Source organism: Lactuca saligna, chromosome 5 (genome assembly GCF_052625555.1).
Source record: "Lactuca saligna cultivar CGN05327 chromosome 5, ASM5262555v1, whole genome shotgun sequence".
Taxonomy (NCBI): Eukaryota; Viridiplantae; Streptophyta; class Magnoliopsida; order Asterales; family Asteraceae; genus Lactuca; species Lactuca saligna.
The window spans coordinates 283540656-283563228 of NC_136421.1; the positions used below are offsets into that span (position 1 = coordinate 283540656).

Consider the following 22573-nt stretch of genomic DNA (forward strand, 5'->3'; position numbering starts at 1 on the left):
CTAATTGGATGAGGATAATCAATACCATATTGAAACAATCGAATTTTATTAGTTAAAAACGTTTATGGTAATAATCTCAACCAAATTCTAGTCAAAATCCTGAAAAACCTGCTAACAGACGAGCCGACTCGCCGAGTCACAGACTGGATTCGTCGAGTAGCCCTGACTCGCCGAGTTCATCTGGCAGATGCAGATTTTTCGACTTTTCAGCTTTGAACGATTTAGCTATGCATCAAATATAATAGAAAAGTGACATAGGCTCTGATACCATTGATAGTTTTTGAGCAAAACATCAATCATATGGTGCACATGCAAACCCTAAAGCTTTGGATCTAGGTTTTTCTAATTGTACATGCAATAATAATCCAAATCTTATAAACCCTAACCTATCATATAGGAATCGAAAATTAACATAAAATAAACAACCAAGAATGTTACCTTTCAATTGTAGCTTGAAGATCCTTGCCTTTAAGAGCTTAGCATCACAAATATAATACCTCTAATCGACCACAAACACCAAAAGCAATTGGAAAATGTTAGAGGGAGAGGAGGAGGCTCAAAATCGGCTGGTGATCCTTCTGGGATTTCAAGTGGCCGGTTTTGGTATGCCAAGGGGTCCCTTATATAGCTGAAGAATTACGGTTACAGTCAAATACCTAATCTGATTGCTTAAGCCATAAGCCGCCCATAGTAATCTTTCAAAACACCTAGCCTTAGACGAAATCCTTATGAGATTCCTTAAGATTTCTTCCACCCCTTTCCTAAGGGTTCCTCAACCCATTTTGCAATTATCTTATAATTACAATATTAGTCCCCTTAATTCAATTCAATTAACCTCTTTTGACCATAAAATTAATTCTTGACCAATATTAATCAAATAATATGATTTCTCTTTTAGTATATTATTCTCAAAATATATTAATAAATCACATTTATCCTCTTTCTCCATTATTCATCCAGTCAAGTTGTTTTGGTGAAGACAACCCAAAAGGACCATGTTACCATCAGGTCAAGTACATACCAATTATAGTTATGGGCTTAGACACCTAATCCAGCAGTTTTAAGTTCAATTTTAGTCTTAATAAAAAAAATTTAGGTATCACTGTTCTGTTATATAATGTTATATAAGTCCTGAGAATTATTAATATTTTACAAGGTTTTATTGCATTATTTATGATTTTAATTAAAATTTAAAAGGAATACATTAATTAATTGTCATTTACTAACATGCCTTTGGCCTGGCGATATTGTGAGATGCCTTCCCTCTATGCGGATTTAAGGAGTAGGGTAGAGAGTGTATTTTCATTCCAAAAAAGAATTGCCATTTGATATGGCCAACTATACACACATATTTCTATTTAATTTAATCTGGATATAATGACTTCATATGTTAAGCCAAAAAACTTGGCTTAATATATTAATCCACTAACCTTTTACTTATTTATCTTTCTTTATTTTTTACTGAGATCTTCTCTCACATTAATTAAAATCGATTAATCTTGCTAAATTTGATAAACAATGTAAACGTTTTTTAGAATTTAAGGGTCAAGGGTCATTTATCTCATCCAAACAATTTATTAAAACATACATCATTGTTTGGCCATTTTATCCGTTGTCCATATATAACTTATTGGAGAAAAAGAAACAACCACTCAGTAATAAATACTTATCATTTGTTGTAAATGTAGGGAGGTTGCTAAGGTTGTGGCTGGCTATATGGACAAAATATTGGAACAACCATCACTAACAAGGGTATCTTCTAAACGAAAATATCTTAGGTTAGCTTTTTCTCTAGTGGCTTAAGCACTCTCTCCACCTCTAAAACTAGGAATATGTTTGGCTAAACCATTCTTAATATATATTTACAAAATAGAATTCAACAATTGGTAAGTTCATGAAATACAACCTACTTACATTTGCTTGTAAAGTTTCTTACTTTAATTTATATTTTTTTATAAAATTGTACAATATATTATTTCCATGTTTTATTTTCATTGTACTTTAATCTCATGGTCATCTTCATCAGTTTCAATCAAAGCTTTGGTTTGCTTGAGGTATGTGTAGAAGAAGAGAGATGTCTCTGCATTTCGCGGATTCATCACTCACCTTTTAAGGGAGGAGGTGTTGTGGGGTATGTTTTCTCTTTGTAAGAATTTTTTGAGTAACATTATGTTTTTTGTCGTACAATGACTGATTCTTGGGTTGTATGTTGCTACAAAACAGAAGGTAAACGGTAAAATTATAGAGTACATCTAGGATATAGAAGATACAAACATTTGTATATATTAAGACTATAAATGCAGTTAATTTGTATGTGATTTAATACTACCAAGCAACATATGTTGTAACACCCGGTTTTGAAAGTGTTCGGTTGTGGCTTCGAAGGCCAAGGGCATAAGCATAAAGTGACGATGCGGTCTTTTATGGGTCTCGGGTTTTATTCAGTAGGTGTTAAGTCTTGGGGTGTATCTAGGAGCATATGGCTTTCCGCCACCTTTTGAGGATATAAAGTTCATCGGAAACGGACTTAGAACAAAGAAGTTATAGCACTTTGAAGTTATTGGCACTATGGGTCCCTAATGGAGAAAAGTGGCAAGAAGGTACCATGCATGCAAGGTGGTAGGCGTGAAAGTACGCCCAGTGTAAGTTGGGGTACGCCCATCGTAGAGGAGTAAAATGGACGTGGGTGGTTTGTAAGTACCTCGGGCATACATAGAGGTACGTGGGGCGTACTCCCTTCAGACTAAAACACTAAGTTTAGGGCTAAGCATTATATAAAGAACATTATGCCTCAATGGTCAGCCTCCATTTCACCCTAAAGGTACTACCATGAAACCCTAATCCTTTTTTCAATAATTTTGGAGCTTAGAAGGCCATTAGAAGAGTATTTGGAGCTTTAGATGAAGGTGTTCATTCTTGAAGACTTACTGGAGAAGATATAGCTTTTAGATCCCAAACTACACTAGCTTTTGGCTCTCATTTGAGGAATAAAGTCTTAAACTTGGTGGTTATCTTCTTAGATAATGTGTGTTGAGTTTTTTGGATCTTTTTGGTCCCAAGGATGAAGCTTTATGGCTCAAATCCGATTCCTAGGCTTAGAGTTGCCACTCTTAGTGCTAAATGAGTCCCTAAGGCAGAAAGTTTCCATCTTGAAGGTCTTAATGGTTTCATGCATGAGTTAAGATCACTTTCATGGAAATAGAATACCATTTTTGGAGTTTGGGCTTATTTGGGTCATGTAAAGTCACCAAGTCAATGACTTTATGGATTAAGACGTTGAAGAGGACTTGGATCTATGATTATAGCCTTTACAATGGAGTATTAAGTGCTTAATGGAAAATTGGCTTAACAGATTAGTATGTTAGGCGTACATGCATGTACGCACAACGTACAAGCCATACAAGTTGTACGCTTAGCGTACAAAGGAGTACGCCCCGCGAACTCAACAGATGTGGAATTTGCGTGTTTTTGGCCTTGGATTGGACCATACATTGGACTTTGTTTCTTTGCGCCTTAGTGGGCCATTAGAAGTCAGATATTTTCAATGTTTTAAAACCCGGGTTTTTAGTTGACCCGGTGTGATGACCGGTTCACGGTTCAACCGGTTGAACCGCCGGGTCAACCCGGTTTAAGGTCTTTTTCTAATTCTATATATTTTTACTTTCATTCATAATGCATAAACATATAAAACCAATAATTTGATGTCCACAAAGTTTAAACATTGAAAAACATTGAAGAAACAGCAAACGGCTCGTTGTTTTGGCGTTCGCTACTTGTATCCAACTATCCAAACTTTATTGAAACGGGTCAAACCGGTTTAACCAGTTCAACATAAGCGGTCGAACCGCGGTTTAGGGGAAACCCGGCCGGTTCGATCCGGTTCGTATTTTTACACAAAACCGATCTCAATTGACCCGCCTTCTGCCCCGGGTCACGGTCCAACCGGTTGAACCGGGCGGGTCGACCCGGGTATTAAAACATTGGATATTTTTGGATATGAATATGTGTGGGCTTTAAGGTAAGGCCCATTAGAGGAGTTGGGCCTAATTTAGCAAATTGGGCCATTAGTGGGCCACTCATGGGCTTGGGAAGTCTACCAAGTATTAGGCCTTTCATATTATGGTTTTGGGCCTTAGGTATGGACCAAATTAGATCAAGGGTAAAATAGTCATTTTACCCTAAGGAGGATTATTCTTTTGTGGACTAAGTGTTATTTTGGTAATGGTAGCTGAAGGAGTCAAGAGATTAGTAGTTCGGGGATCTGCCAGTTAGCTGCCAGAGATTTATCCGTGGGATTTTGAAGTCAGCTTTGTGAGGTGAGTTTCTCTTGTAGGAACGGGTCGAAGGCACCAGTGTCGGCTCGTTTATGTATTTTAGTATGTTTCAGACTAAGGTTCGATGTCTTCGTGATTCTTGCATGTGCTTGTTTTATATGTTTCCGTACTTCGGTCTGATGCCTGGGAAAGCTCGTGGAATGTTTGCATGCTTCCGGATTTCAATCCGATGTTGGGCGGAGCCCGAGGAATGTTTACATGTAGGTTTCCGAACCACGGTTTGATGCCGGGTGGTAGTCGATAAAGGAATTCATGATGGGCGTACATGCATGTATAAGCTATACAAGCTGTACGCTTAGCTTACAAAGGAGTACACCCCGTGTACTCAACAGATGTGGGCTTTGCGTGTTTTGGGCCTCATATTGGACCATACATTGAACTTTGTTTCTTTGGGCCTTAGTGGGCCATTAAAAGTCAAATATTTTGGGCTAAGAATATGTTTGGGCTTTAGGGTAAGGCCTATTAGCTGATTTGGGCCCAATTTAGCAAATTGGGCCATTAGTGGGCTAGGGAAGTCTACTTAGTATTGGGCCTTTCAAATTATGGTTTTGGGCCTTAGGTATGGATTAAATTAGATAAAGGGTAAAATGGTCATTTTACCATAAGGAGGATTATTCATTTTTGGACTAAGTGTTATTTTGGTAATTGTAGCTCGGAAAGTCAAGATATTAGCAGTTCAGGGATCTGCAAGTTAGCAGCCAGAGATTTGCGAGGTGGGTTTTCTCCTGTAGGAACGGATCGAAGGCACCAATAATGGCCTGTTTATGTATCTTAATATGTTTCGGACTAAGGTTTCATGTCGGGCGGTGCCCGGGGAATGTTTATATACTTGATGTCTTTGTGATTCTTTCATGTGCTTATTTTATATGTTTCCAGACTTTGGTCTAATGTCGGGGAAATCCCAAGGAATGTTTGCATGCTTTCGGATTTCAGTTCGATGCTGGGCGGGGCAGGAGGAATGTTTACATGTAGGTTTCCGAACTATGATTCGATGTCTTGTGGTACCCAATGAAGGAATGCATGTTTATTTATATGTGTTGTCTTTGTGATAATTGTATGTGTTTGGTAGGAAGTTGAGTGTGGGCAGGGTCCCTTATCTCATCACTAGTTGATAGTAGATAGGGTTCCATATCTCACCATTAGCAGCGTGGGGGAGGGGCCCATGATACGCGAGGCCTTAAGACTAGACTATATAGTGTTGTTTATGATTCATTATGTACTAGCATGATTATATGTTATTGTTTGTATGTGTATAGCAGACAGGCCCAAGAGACAGGCGAGGCCTGGTAGAAACAAATTTGTATACCAAGCGGGGCTCGATGCCAGGCGGGGCCTGATGCCGAACTCTGTTCGATGCCAGGCGGGGCCCGAGGAAGGGGAGAGGGGCCTAGTTTTTGTGATTATGTGAGTATGTGTATGATATGTGGTTGTTTGGGGAGACTTACTCTTCACTAAGCTTCATGCTTACAATTTGCAGTTTTGATTTCAGGTATTTCCAGTAGCATGGGGAAGATCTCAGGATGACTGCAGGGCACATACCATTTGTTTAGCTTGGGATGTTTACACTATGATATATTTGATAGATGTTATGATATTTTGAGATACATGACTAATGATTTTTATATGATGTTTGATAACTATGGTTTTCTTATTGAATCAAAATGAAATTTTTGTTCTGTATTTTTGGAATGTTTCATATGTTTGTATAGTTTTAGTTATTAATATGACAAGGTGATGATTCTATTGCACTAAACCTATTGTGTATGTGAATTGCCTATGAAAACAATTGATTGTGTTTTGAACTATGGCAACATTTTAATTGCCTAAAGTACTCGTAAAATCACCATAAGCCCCTTTGACATTTGAATTGCCATGTTAGACTATGATGCCTTTTTATATGAAGCTCCGGTTAATTACAATGTTATGACTTCTAATGCTACGTACATTCATTGACTAGAGAGTCTATTTGGCGGTGCTACAGAGAAAGTGACGCTGCAAAATAAGTGAACATTAGGTTAGGAAGCACTACCGAGGGATGAACCCTAATATTTCTCTTTGATGCCTATGTTAGATATCAGATATGAATATTGCTTAATTGCTATTGAAAGTGTTCCACATTCTTATCGATGTATGTCGAGGTTTTTATACAAGGATGAAGAAATCTTTGTTATTGTTGTTAACTGGGTGATGATGTTGTCCGAAGGTTACAAGGGTAGTACCCTATAATATAACAGTAGTGCCATTTCTATATTTCCCGGGATATTATGTAGGTACTTGCCCGAATATTTATTGCCTTGTCGATCGTATAGTTGATCTGGAATGCTAAAGAAAGCCAACCTGGATAATAATGGGCATACCGCGTTGGGTAATCCTTCCTTAGTACTACCGTATAGCAATTATGTATGGGCTAACCCCATACACCATTACCCCCCCCCCCCCACTCCCAAGGTCAATTGTTAAAGGCCGATACTCAATAGGTTTTAATAATTGGGCATTAAATGGATTTGATTTAACTATAAAAACGAATCGTTCGTCGCAGGTTATACGCGCCCTTGCACTCGTGTAGCCGCTGCGATAGTTGATGTGTAAAGAATATGCCATCTCGCCTCTTTAACCTTATTAATATATGACCCATCAATTATTTTCTTTTTTCTTCTCTTAGTTGTTCATTCTACTATTGTTACTCTGTTGGTCTAAAAAATTTCCTGATTCACAATGCTCATTTTTCATTCGATTGTTTCTCCTGGAAGTATCACCTTGTTAAAGAAGACGGTGATGCAATTCCTGGTGCGGGTGCCACTATTGACTGCCCTCCTATAACACCCGTAAGTTAGGACTATATGCTTTATATGAAATTTATATTTTATGTACTTGATTTATAGACATTTATTATGACCTTAAAATATTTGTATAAAACATTAATATAAAATTTAACGAATTACGTTAAATAAAAGTGTATAAATAAAAGATTATTTGGGATAAATAATCTCAACGAAAGTTGTAGTAGTTGTGAAGATGATCTCAAGGGTATAAAGAATGTCCAAATTTGACTTCGTATGAAGAAGTTATGATTCTTCGACGTTTCATGTTCAGCCCTATACGACGAAGTGTGTCGTAAAAAGTGAATCAGATATAGGTTGCTTATTAGCCTAATTGATTTAAATGAAATTTGTATTAATCATAAATTCGAGAGCGTGCATATAAAGAATGCCTAAATCTGACTACGTATGAAAAAGTTATGATTTTTTGAAGTTTCGGTGCAGCACTGTGCGACACATAAATCAAAATTTTAAGTCAATGGATTTCGAGCCAGAATAATGTAAATGAGAGTTGAAGATCTCGTCAATACGAATTCGTTGATGTAAAGATAGTCGAGAGTGAAATTTGTATGAAGGAGTTATGATTTTTGCATGAACTTTCAGAGTGTAAACTCTATAAAATATGAATTTAAAATAGAGTGAGATATAGCTAGTGATATCTAAAAGAAAGTTTTAGTACTTGAAAATATCTACATGTGGATATAAAGTACGTCAAAAATGGAGCTCATATGCAAAAGTTATGATTTTTCAAAGATTTGCAAAAATACCAGCGTACAATGATGTGGCGACCTAAGAGCACACCACACAGCGAAGCTAAGATCGACTCTTCTATCGACATGGTGATGTTTCAATGATGTGGACCAACAACTACCAAACACATGACATCCGAAGAGAGGAACGTCGTTGATGAGGCGCGACATACCTTTGCCTTAATGCACGACCCCCACCCCCCACACACACACCTGAACCTCTATAAATAGATGCGACTTTCTTCATTCGTCTCACAAAAAAACCAATTCATCCTAAATCCTCCCAAATTCTATAGATCCGACTTTAAGAACTTCTAAGGGAGAGTAACAAAGCTTTGGAGCATCAGAGAGCACGATGAAGAAGAGATGCAGGTAAGCGTTCTGCCCGCGACTTTTTGACTTTTCATTAGAAACTCTATAAGATAAGTTTCACTTATTATAATTTAAGTTTATTATCATTATTATGAACCTATAAACAATATTTATCAGTAATTCCATTTAAATATTGATTGAGTGATGTCTAGGTTAGATCTAGTAAGGTGTTTAAAGTGGATTTTTCAAACAATATATATATATATATATATATATATATATATATATATATATATATATATATATATATATATATATATATATACACACACACACATATATATATATATATATATATATATATATACAAAATACATTCTACATCCGATATGATCTTACCTCGTTGTTCCTTAATTGATTTATCTCGAGGTATTCATTGGGATTGTTGAGAAATTTGAGGAATAATTATAAACTTGTATAAATACAAACAAATACTGAAGCATAGTAATACTTGTATTTAGGTTATTAAAAGGGATAATATGAAGTTTTAGCAGAGGAGCTAGCTTTCCCGAGGACGAGGATGTTCTACCTCAATCAATTGAGTTCATAGTTACTTTCATGATCATGATTTAATACAAGTATTAATAAAAGTATTAAATATCTATCGAGAGTTTATATGTGGATTATATGCTTGTTGTCTGGAATATGTGTCAGAGGTATATTTTTTTATACGTTGTGTGAACCAGATAAGGTTCTATATGAGTTAAGATGTATATATATATATATATATATATATATATATATATATATATATATATATATATATATATATATATATATATATATATATATATGATATTATTAGATGATAATAATGATTAAAGTACTATTATCAAGAAGATAAAATACCTAATGCTATGTGTTAAATTTGTAAACTAATTTAGGATAGTGTTGCCTAATCAGTGTTGGTATTGGAAGTTGATTACATGGATTTTAGTTTAGTCTATTTTCTAAACTAAGGTATATAAAGGATGTTTAGATTTAATTAAGTTGGATAATATTAGTCGTACTGTATATCGCGATAGTATCGCGAAGACTATATTGACTATGAATACTGAACTGATCTAGTTACAAACTAAGATTTTTCAAGGACATTTAGTTTGTGTTACGTTGAAAAAGTGTTGGTTATACCATCTATTGTGAAGTTATTACATAGGTAGGAAATCTATGTTAATTACAGGTGTGGTAATCTTGTCTAGTTATAGACTAACACCAAAATGGATGCTTAGTTAATTAAGTTTAGATATTGGGTAGCATCATATTTAAGGTGTGTGTGTGAGATTAGAAAGGAGAGTGGAACTCTATTCACTTGTGATATGGTGGGGTTTGGGTGCATATAGGAGTGTTATATTAGTATTCTCCCTCCTTTTCTATTTTTTTAAGCTTTTTGTCGTAGGTTACATTTACAAAGTGATCGGACGAGCTTCATGTGTCATCATTTCCATTTACAATGTTATTGGATGAGCTTAATAGACTACCAGATAAGGTGTGTCTGCATCAGACCACTACTTGGTGTGTTTCAGCCATCCAGATAGCCATATAGGGTGCGTCTCAGGATAGTAATATGTTGATAGTACTTGTGATTATAGCACTGCTAGGCATATCTAAGTCATTTAACAGATTATAGACGGCCACCCATGAGTTAACTTTCTTGCGGTGTTAAGTAACAGTGGTTCATTTGGCTACTCCATTTCCTCTCAATTGTTGTCGTATTTGATCCTAACTTGTTGTTGGGGAATCTATAGAGTCAATATATGTTGTGATATGTCGAACACTAGGTAGTGGTTTGATTGCGAATGTCTTTAAATAACGAAGATCAACAAGACTTTGTTATCTATGTATTTACTAGGCACTTTTATAGATTTGTTATTCAATGTCAAGTCCTAGTATTTTTTGTAATATGTGAGTATCTTATAAATAGGGTAGGTACCAAGGTATGTTGTAACTTTTGCACCCTCCATGCTTCGAGATTTCTCTCTCTTAGCAACACTACTTGTTTCTATAATCCCTCCTGCAGATTTCGTCCACTACATGTAAAGGAGTCCATCAGCCGAACTTTGCAACTATCATGGATTTGCAAAACTAGTCCCCGTACTGTCAATCAGTTCATTTAATCCCAAAATTAATTTCAAATTAATTTATAATTAATACTAATTGAATAATATGATTTCTAATTAATATATTAATAAATCATTTACCAAATAATCTCTCTCTCTCTGAAATTCATCATGTCAAGTTGCTATGGTGAAGGCAACCCAAAAGGATCATGCTACTATCAAATTAAGTACATATCAATTATAATTATAGGCTTAGACACCTAATCCAACACCTTCGACCCATAAGTATGGTAAGGAAGACTCACCTTACAGATTGAACAATAGTTGATGAGGTCCCGACTATGAATCTCAGCTCAAACCGTCACCTATCCAACCGAATGACCAATCCCAATCAAACTCCCAAAATACCCTTAAGACAAACTTGGTCAAAGTCAAAGTCAAACTTGTCAAATTAACTGAGTCAGCCCAATCGATTCAATACAGAGTGAGTCTGCGGGGAGTACTCCAAACGTATGTTGAGTGTACTTGAACGTTGACCACCTTCGAGGGGGTTGACCTGCTACGCGATGCATACTCCGCGTACGCGGGGCGTACTCCCAGAAGACCAAATTCTCAATAAGATCTTAATGGCTTAAGCTTTCACATCCATCTTTCAGATCCATGGCTAAAATAACATCAAGAGTCATAAAGTTTCCAACTTTATGACTTTACGTGTCCATTAAGTGCTTAACTCAACTTCTTAATCCGTTATGACCTTCTAAATGATGCATGGAGAAAAACTAACCATTTGGAACCCATTTTTATGACTCAAGACCCATCCAAAGGTCTGAAAGGACAACTTAATGGGTCAAGAACATGCTATGTTCATGAATCTCCATATTTGGGACAAAAAGGACCAAAAATCTTTCCAACACAAGATCTAAACGAAAATTCACCAAGTTCACAACTTGATACCTCAAAATGGTACCAAAAGGTGGTGTGATCCAAGATCCAAAGAGCTTCACTCCTCCAAGGTGGTCTCTCCTTCATTCCTTCTTCTTCAAGAGCACAAAACACACACTCTCAAGCTTAGAAATGATTCACAAGATGGATTAGGGTTGCAAAAACGTATCAAGAGGATGGAGGTTAATGAGGTGAGGGGAAACGAGGCTATAATGCGTTTTCAATATGAGACAAACCCTAAAAATTAGGGTTTGCATGCTTGGCACATAAACCCCTGCGTACATATGTACGCCCAGCGTACTAGGGCACGTACGCATGGCGTACTCCCTCAACATCCAAAATTACAAAAATACCACTAGGGCCTCCATTGCACACTTTCTTTTACTTAGGGTGCACATTACAATATAATAAAATTATAGGGTCAAAATTAGAAGTACCTTATCATCAGTATGTTACAACTGTACCCTTTACTATTCCAACATGATAGACTACTACGAGTTGAAAAGTTGTTTATTGTCCATAATAACATAGCTCTCGTCCTAAAGAATGTGGTTTACACCGCATCTTTAGTACGTACGCCTGATTTCCAAAAAAGTTTAAGCTCTTCCACCAATGGCCTAAGGAAAACATCCATATCCTTACCAGGTGCTTTAGGGTCAGGAATCGCCAAAGTCAACATGAATGATGACTCTTTCATACAAAGGCAGGGTGACAGATTGTATGTGGTGAGTATAATCGGCCATGTGTTATGTGGATTACAAATGTTACCAAATGGAATAAAACCATCACCTGAAAGACCTAAGCATACATTATGAGGTTCACTCTAGAAATCAATGTATTTTTTTTTATCAAAACCTTGCCAATGTTCCCCATCAAATGGATGATGCATCACTCCATCTTCTGATATTCCGGTACTATGCCAAATCATATTCGTGGCAGTGTGCCTCAGACAATATAAACGTCGTAGTATAGGGGTCATGAAAGTACTCTAACACCTTATGAGCTACATTCTTACCCTTGGTGTTTTTATCGATCCATCGACTCTCTTTACAAACAGGACAAATCTACAATGACTCGTATTTTTTCAAAAAGAGAAAACAATCCTTTTTGCACACATGTGTTGACTCGTACCCCATACCAATTTTCTTCAGTTGCTTTTTGGCTAGATAATGTGAAAGGGGAACCTTGTTGTCATTGGGAAATGATGATTGCAATGACTCAAGGAGTTAATCAAATGAACTATCAGTCAGTTTGTTGTTCACCTTGATATGCATTAACTGTGATAAAAAATCAATGGAAAAAAAATTTGCAACCAGGATACAATTTATTTTCCACTTCTTATAACAATTGTGCAAAATCATCATTCACACCGCTATCCCTAGTAGTCGAGGTTCCTTCATCGATGTTGGCATCATTTTCTCTCGACTCCCACATCACATCATCGATAACATCATTAATTTCATTACATGGCACTACGACATCTGCAACCGGAAGAATTAAATCCCCCATGATAGATCCAAGTTATGTACGACTTACCAAAATCATTTATAAATATATATATGATGTTTCATTGTTATCGAGTAATTGAAGTAGTAGTTATCATGTTGTTGACACTCACATCTGATTTTACCATTACTATGAACGTGTGACTTGGACTTCTCAATAAAAGTGTTAAGTCCAACTTGGAACTCGGGATAGTTTCAATGTGGATTACTAGTCTAACTTTTCTAAATAGACATAATGTTGCTGAAACATAATTTCGGGTTTAGAGTTTACAAAAATTAGATAAAGTATTCATAAAGTAGATGATTGAAAAAGTATCCCCTGAAATGGGGACAACAATTCAAAAACATATAGAGTATTCACAAAGGTAGGCTTATTAACCCACTTTTTAAATACCTTATCTCATATGTGAACGTGCATTACATGATTGTATGTTTAAGAAAAATTCGGCAACATTTCCACTTAGCTCCCAAGTATTTATATATATATATATATATATATATATATATATATATATATATATATATATATATATATATACCTGAAGAGCAAAGGGAAAATGACAACTGAATCTATCTTAAACAAACAATTATGTAATACATGTTCACATCCTATATGAGATAAAGTACTCAAAAAGCAGTCCCAATATGGGGACAACATGAAATTAATTTCTAAATCAATTTCAGGCGGGTATTTCTAAGCTCATGATGAATTAAAGAAGACACACAAACAAATAGAATCTGTAAGATTTTTTGTTATTTATAACATCTTACTTTTGTATATTTTTGTTATTTATGGTATTTGATTTTGTTGTAAGTTTTATATAACAACATTGTACTTTAAATATTACATTTTTTTCTATTTGAGCATTGTACCTTTATTTTTTTTTATCTTTTTGTTATTTATAACATTTTTTTTTCAATTTTAGCATTGTATTTTAAAGAATTATATTATGTTGTTTTTTTTTCTATTGTAATGATTTACTTTATGTTTTCATTGCCAATAATAGCGTCCAACATTATTTGTTTTTTTCTTACAATCCACATTGTTTTTTTACAGAAAAAGTAGCATTCTCAATAATAGCATCCTACTTTATTTTTTTCAATAATAGAATCCTACTTTTACTAAATTCACATACATACATAATAAAATCATACTTACACCAAATTCACATACTTTCACATATATACATAATAGCATCCTACTTATACCAAATACACATAATTTCACATACATATACCACATATACACCAAATAATATGCATTCACATATATACATAATAGCATCCTACTTATACCACATACACATGCTTTCATATATATATATATATATATATATACACATACATAATAGCATCATACTTATACCAAATACACAGACTTTAACATACATATACCACATATACACCAAATATGCATACACTCACATACATACATAATAGCATCCTACTTATACCTAATACACATACTTTCACATATATACATAATAGTATCCTACTTATATAGAATACACATTCTTTCACATAGATATACCATATATACACCATATACATATACATTCACATACATATATAATAGCATCCTACTTATACCAAATACATATACTTTCATATATATATATATATATATATATATATATATATATATATATATATATATAATAGCATCCTACTTATACCAAATACACATACTTTCACATACATATACCACATATACACATACATTCACATACATACATAACAACATCCTACTTATACTAAATACCCATACTTTCACACACATACATCAAATATACATAATTTCACATATAATCACCAAACACACATAGATTCACATACATATATCAAATATACACGCATATGCCAATTTTCACATAATATATACCAATACGCATATTTTGCAATTAATCTCAAAATTCAAAGTATCTGCTTTTCCTCGTCGGAATCTCACATTGGGGAGTTACCGGTGGCATGGTGCTACTCATTGGCCTGAATCGATTGATGGTGCGAGTCGTCAAAGAGTTGGGGAAGAAAAAAAAAGGAAAGCAGATATAAAAGCAGATCAAAAGCTTCAAGTGAAAAAAAAAGAGGCGTCGTTTTGGTTATCTTCATAAATCAATACCGATGACATCTTTAGCGGCGAATATTTTGACTTTTAGCGACGACATTTTGTTGTCGGTATTGGGTTTGTACGAAAAGGAGGCCCCAGCCATTGGATTAGATACTCAATGACGGTTGGGATTTATCAGAAGGGGTTAATGCGGATTCAGATTGCTGACAACGCCTCTAACGACAACGATGACTTTTAGCTACGATTCAAGATTGATTCGTCGCTAAAATCCTCTTCGCTGCTAAAGGCGTCGCCGGTAATGACAACATTTCTTGTAGTGTTTATAATCATTGTCAAAGGTTGGTTTGATTTTGAGAAAAATTGTTTTTGCACATGACCAATTGTACATTGTTCTATCTAGAGTTAAGAATAGAGAATAATTAAAATTTTTAATTTTTGATAAAGATGATAGTCTTACCAATAAAAACTTTAAACATGTATAAAATAGTGTTTCGAGATTTATATTAAAATATTATATGTTTGTACTCAGGATATCATTTTTTTTAGATACTTGTTCCTTATTTTTTGAGTTGTATATTATACTTTTTTTATGTTTGCATATATATATACAACTCTACAATTAACATATTTTTTGGGATTTTTTATAACAGTTATTGTACCATCGTGTATGATTATTGTTTTTTATTACTCGCAATAGATACTTGTTCCTTATTTTTTGAGTTGTATGTTATAATTTTTTATGTTTGCGTATATACAACTTTGCAAATTAACATATTTTTTGGCATTTTTTTATAACAGTTAGATGGTACTATAATATATGATTATTGTTCTTATATTCCGTTTATCAAAAATTAATGTTTCATGGTACATTATGATATTTTTCTCATTTATAATGAATAAAATGACATTTCTTATATTTTGGAACCATTTACAATATTAATTACAAAAAAGTATTTGAAAATTTATGATTAAAGACTATATTTTTTTTGGTAATATTTAAGTTATTAACCTATTTTATAATAAAAGCATTAAAAGTGTTGGCTAGGTTTTGAAAAAAAAAACATATATAGCCAAATATTTCCTCACTTCATTAAAATTACCAAAAGAATAATATTCGATTTATAAAATGTAACTCCATGGGGCTTAAATATTTATAAAGCTTTAATTTTCTACTTATATATTATGTTCCCCTAAATACTGTTTTCTTTGAACTTATTATAAATGCTTCTCTCTCTCTCTCTCTCTCTCTCTCTCTCTCTCTCTCTCTCTCTCTCTCTCTCTCTCTCTCTCTCTCTCTCTCTCTCTCTCTCTCTCTCTCTCTCTCTCACACACACAACCATGGTGATCAATGGTAGGCGACGGTGGTCCTACCACACCACCCACACGAAGAACATCTCTTTCTACGAACAAGACATCTACACCACCGTGACCAAAGATCCTAACTCTGTCACCTCCTGGATCTCTTCAACCACCGAGAATAACAACGGTCACCACCATCCTCTAGTAATCGGCCTGGATGTCGAGTGGCGCCCTTCCTACCGGCGTGGAGTTGAAAACCGTGTTGCCATCTTACAGTTATGTGTCGATCACCGTTGTCTTGTCTTTCAAATCATCCACTCGCCATACATCCCTGAGTTGCTCATCGACTTCCTCAATAACCCTAGCTACACCTTCACTGGTGTTCGCATCCATGATAGTATCGAAAAAATGGTGGGACAGTATAGCCTGGGACGGGCGGAGGATGGACTGAGATTGGCTGCGAATGTGGTGGACTTGGGTTGGCTGGCAGCGCAGGTTTATGGTAAAAACATGCATGTATTAGGGTTGAAGTCGTTGGCAAAGGTGGTGCTGCAAAAGGAACCGGAGATGCCGGCGTTTGTGACGGTGAGCAGGTGGGACGACCAGTGGCTGTTCCCAGAACAGATGGAGTATGCGAGTGTTGATGGCTTTTTGTCTTTTGAGATTGGGAGGGTTTTGATTTCCATGGGAGCGAGTTTATATTAACTTATTAGATGATTTTTAAATAACGGTTTTTGTTGGGTTTATAGCATATGTACGATACTGATCATTTAAACAAGATTTCTATAACTACCATGCAATATCTATTATGATCAGTTAATTTGTGAGTGATAAAGGTAATGACTAATGATCTAAATAAATCTGAATTATATGACCTCTAGTTTTAGATATAAACCATAGCTTAGAAGAATGGCTGGTACCATTAAACATATTTATACTAATATATGATATATTTTTCATTATTAAAAATCTTGTGGTAAACAAAAACTAGACTTTTATTATTTATAGAGTACGTCTATTTTCTAAGGTAATCTGTAGTAAAAACATCGATTTTCTTTGGAAATATGAAATATTAATTTCCAAGAGTAAACAGAATAACAAGAGTTACATTAACTTCATTAAAATATTTATTACCGGACAAATTAAAACGAAATACAGATCTCTATCTCCAATGATGTTTGGAAGAATTAACAAAAAAACATTTTAAATTTGCATCGAACCAGGTATATATTACCTAGGGATGAGCAAAAGGACCGAACCGGTCGGAACCGGCCCGAACCGGACCGGAACCGGGAACCGGCTTCGGCCAAAATCAAGAACCGAACCGGCCCGGCGGTTCTATCGGTCCGGTTCTACCGGTTCCCGGTTCCTATCGGTTCTTGTCGTGTCTTCAAATGTTGGAACCGGTCCTTGAAAAATAGCATCATACGGTTCCGGTTTTTACCGGTTCTACCGGTTCCGGTTATATCGGTTCCGGTTCCCGGTTCCAAAAATCTACAAAAATAACGTCCCGGTCCCGGCCCGACCGGTTCCATCGGGCTCCGGTTCCGGTGCCGGTACCGGTTTCGGCCGGTTCCCCGGTCCATTTGTTCATCCCTAATATTACCAAACAAACAAGATTTACAAAATAAAATCAGAACTATAGGACATATTAACAGCATGATCAATGGCAAAGCTTTCTCATTTAAGCAGATTGCTAGACAAAATCGAGTTTTTTTTTTTTATTTTTTTTTTGCGTGAATTTCAGTATAATTGAGATAAATTCAGTAATTACGTAATTGAATGATTTCGAATTGAAGACTTGAGCTTCATGATGCCTTGTTGTCTATAAATTAACCAATTAATCGGTTAAAGTTTTTCTGTAAGTCAAAGATGCCACGTGGCTTCCATAGTGATGCCGTCCATGATCGATGCTTTGTTTCCCAGCGGTAGCAAAGTAGAAAATGATCCACTTTTGCGCGTGTGTCGACCTCCCTCATAATCATCGACATGCTGAAAACTAATATTTTGGGACCCCCAACAAATTTGTGCACATCAATTTTTCAAATTTCAAGTACTATAATTTATTATATTTCAGATTTATTGCAAATAAATTATTATCTTGACAATGATATGGCAACATATATAGCATTCTGTACTCGAAATAGTTTTCACAAATTAGAAAATACAACCAAGTGCTAGAAAATCAATTGTGCAGACTAAGGTTCTGTTTGATAGTTACTGACTGAGAAAGACCTGACTGAGAAATATCTGTCTGAGTAAGAAATCCTGACTGGGTAAAAAACTATGTTGTTTGATTGTATATCTGACTGAATATACTAACCGATAAAAAATGATCATTTTACCTTCTGCTATATACAATGATAGATGAAGTTGCTGAAGAATTATAAAAAGATACGATATGTGAATTACACACAAATTCTTTTAAAAATCCAAATATAAAATATAAAAGGCATCATTGTTTTTATAAAGTTATATGGTATGTAATTTCAAATAAAAAAATGGAATTTTAAGTACAACAAAAGGAATAAAAATTTACATGGTATGTAGAAATACAATTGGTTTTCATTGAGCATTTAATCAAACACATGGTATGCATTTCAACAAACAATACATTAAGATGATTAAAGATATAAGATAAAAGAAATTCATGTATAATAAATCAACTAATGTGAACCTTTACGTGCATATTGAAATAAAGTCAAACAATAGTTTTTGATTGAAATTTATGAGGAATAATCAAAGCACATAGGACCTCTTATCACTTCGTCATTTACCATATCTTATAAAAAGCACATGAATTGATTTCATAATCACATAATCCAATTCGGCATGTCAATTTTGACTTTTTATTTGACTTTTGGATTTCAAGATCAGAACTTCAAGGCTTTCAATCAGGCGATGCAATAGCAAAATAAACATTCAAGAGCAAACAAACAGCAAAAATTGGAACTTTACCATTCAGATTTTGAAAAATCAAGAGCATAAATCGGACCATTCAACATAAAATTTAAACAACAAAAATCGGAACATTCAAGCGTACTTGATGAGACGAGGAAGGAGCTTCGATTGGTGGGTGGAAGAGGAAGAATGGAGTTGACGATGCTTGCTGGTTGGGGAGAAGAATGGAGCCGCTGGAACATGATTCATAAGGAGGTGCTAGAAGAGATACGTTAAGGAAGGGTATTATTGGAACCTTTCTCAGTCAGCTTGTTTTTCACTTCTTTCCCATTCAGTTATTCCTTTGCGAGACAGATGCACAAAAAGTGATTATCAAACACTTATACCTGACCGAGTCAGCCAAAAAGGTCTGACTCAACTCGGTCAGACGATTCTCAAACACGACCTAAGTATTTACTGAAGTAGGATTATCACTCCACAAATTAAAAAAATGCCACGTTTATACATTCACCTTCAATCGTACCAAATCACAATTGACCAATTCTAATCGAAAGAAACTCTCAAAATGCTCAAAGAATCATGCTACTTTTTGGCCATCTCAATCCATGTAAACCTCTCTCTCTCTCTCTCTCTCTCTCTCTCTCTCACACACACACACACACACACACACATATATATATATATATATATATATATATATATATATATATATATATATATATATATATATATACTAGCCGTTTGCCTGCGCAAAGCGGCGACGGCGAATCGTTTCTTTCAAGCAATTAGTTCCATTCGGAGACATGTTATATTTCTAAGAACATTTGCACCATTATCGATCGGTTTCACAAAAATAAAAAGTGCAATGCCAAAACAAAAAAATATTGTGGTGGTGGATTCCATGGAGGCAAAGGAGATGAAGATTTGAATTAGTCTCCAGTCAACTATATTTTATGCAAAAAATTAGGAAACTCCAATTTGAATGAGCTTTTAAATTTCAAACAATTTATCGAAAAGAAGTGTTTCAGATTTCGAATGCACCAGATACCAGAGAAGAGACATTTTAGGAGTACAAATTGGGTCAAAATTGATGAAACTACTAATTCAATCCCTAAAAATAAGGAAATACTAATTTAAATGTGTTTTTAATACTTGTATCCCTAGCATTATTATTTGTAAGATATATATTATAATATTATTATATTAATAGTTGGTTGTACTTTAAGCTTAAAAACTTGAACGTCTTAAAAAAATATTATTATTATATTCATTCTATTTATAGAAATAGTAAGATTTCTTTTATAAGGTAGTATGTATATATATATATATATATATATATATATATAGAGAGAGAGAGAGAGAGAGAGAATGGTTCAATTGAGAAAAAGAAAATGTTGACAACAAGGGAATGAGCATGGGCAATTCATTTCGAATCTACCGCTTAAACGCTCCAGCATAACGAGTTGATGAAATAGATCATATTCATATATGAATAAGTACAAATTCGATTCAACAACAAAGAATGTAGGGATGAGCAAAAGGACCAAACCGGCCCGAACCGGACCGGAACCGGGAACCGGCTTCGGCCAAAATCAAGAACCGAACCGGCCCGGCGGTTCTATCGGTCCGGTTCTACCGGTTCCCGGTTCCTATCGGTTCTTGTCGTGTCTTCAAATGTTGGAACCGGTCCTTGAAAAATAGCATCATACGGTTCCGGTTTTTACCGGTTCTACCGGTTCCGGTTATATCGGTTCCGATTCCTACCGGTTCCCGGTTCCAAAAATCTACAAAAATAACGTCCCGATCCCGGCCCGACCGGTTCCATCGGGCTCCGGTTCCGGTTCCGGTACCGGTTTCGGCCGGTTCCCCGGTCCATTTGCTCATCCCTAAAAGAATGTTAACTCTATAGTGATATTAACTCTATAGTGATATAGAGTTAATATCAGTATAGAGTTAACATTCTTTGTTGTTGAATCGAATTTATAGCCATTTCCCCATAAATTAAATAGGTTCATAATATGAAGAGCAAATTAGATACTGGCGTAAAGTTTCATTGGTAGTTTAGTAATTAAATGCTTCATTGCCAACAAAATTTAAGGTCTCTAACAAAGAAAGTGCAAATTCGCTTGAAATATATTAATTGGTGCAAAAGGAATCTGACAGTTATTAACTTTTATGGAATTCACAAAGAAAACGGCATAAAAGTATAAAGTGATGAAACGCTTAAACCCTAAGCATAATATAAGCGTAGAGAAAGATAAATGACACGATGGAAAACTAAATAGAAAAAAGTCATAACCTCACAATACTTTTACAAGTATATGCAATAATATGAGCATGAATTTAGAACTTTTTGGACATATTTCATGGATTCGGCAATCTCGAGACCAATATTGTCGCCAGGGAAGAGAGTAGTGCGGATCAGATTGGAGCTGGAAGAATAGTTCCAATCTATAATGAATCGATACCTAAATGAATTTCCATGGTCATATGCTTGACTTTCCGATCCCATGCAATGATCAATGATGACAAATCGATGCTTACATACACTTGATAGATCTCTATGAATCGATGATGATGAATCAGCCGATTTAGGGATTCGACTATCGCAATCGATGATGAACACGATTGATGTCGATCTATTTGTTTGTAACTTCTTCGTTAGTGATCTCGATATTAAGGATGGTTGATTGGTAGCCAGCATTGATCGTTGATGGAAGTAGAGGTGGTCGATTGAGTGAGGACGAAGATGATCGATGGAAGGGAAGAGATACGGTGGATACATGGGAAAGAGAATAGAGAGAGAGAGAGAGAGAGAGTAACATCCCGTTTGTAATTAAGTAAATAAATAATGAACCATGAACCCCAAAAGGTAAATTTATATTTTATATTATATTATTATGGCCAAAATCAATAATAATTTAGCAAGGTGTTAGCTTCGAGGAGTTAAATGGCAGGGGCTGTTTGATAAGTTTGAGAGTTGATATGAAAACGATTTTATGGGGAGGGACCGAAATTGGAAAATGGGTAAAAGTTTGAAATGAATACGGGACTTGAACCCAGTGGCATCTTCCTTCCCGTTTAAAGCTCATCACTTCCAAAACCCTAACCCTACTTGTCTCTCCAGTCGCCACCCTCACCTTTACCATCTCCAACGCCGCCAAATCCACCGTTGTTGCCACCGTTGAGCATCGCAGCTGCCCCACTGGCGAAAGTGAGTCGACGACGTGATGGTCGGGGGTATCCTTTGACACTACACTTCCATTGTTCTTATTCTTTTCTTTTCTGTCGCCAACCTCAGCCGCGCACGATAGTTGCCATTGCTGTCCGACCACCCCTTCGCTTCGGACCTCATCCCGCAACAGCTAGTCGACGCTGCCGCTCGTGAGATTCTGGTTCCGCTGCTCCGGTCAACACTCACCACTCCAAGGGAGGTTGTTGTGTACATCTCGGCGTGTGAGTTGCATGTATGTGTGTTCTACCGCGTTACCGAGAACAACCACCATGGTAACCGACCATGGTGGTTG

General features: G+C 35.5%; 1 protein-coding gene across 1 annotated transcript; it reads left to right on the forward strand.

Moving 5' to 3' along the window:
• The first annotated feature begins 16184 nt into the window (after positions 1-16184).
• LOC145046794 (3'-5' exonuclease-like) lies at positions 16185-16850 on the forward strand. Its single transcript, XM_078995056.1, has one exon. The coding sequence runs from the start codon at positions 16185-16187 to the stop codon at positions 16848-16850; it is 666 nt and encodes a 221-aa protein (XP_078851182.1).
• Positions 16851-22573: the final 5723 nt, after the last annotated feature.

Bases quoted from the DNA above. Each gene is read 5' to 3' on its own strand.
- LOC145046794 (XM_078995056.1), top strand. From the start codon at position 16,185: ATGGTGATCAATGGTAGGCGACGGTGGTCCTACCACACCACCCACACG.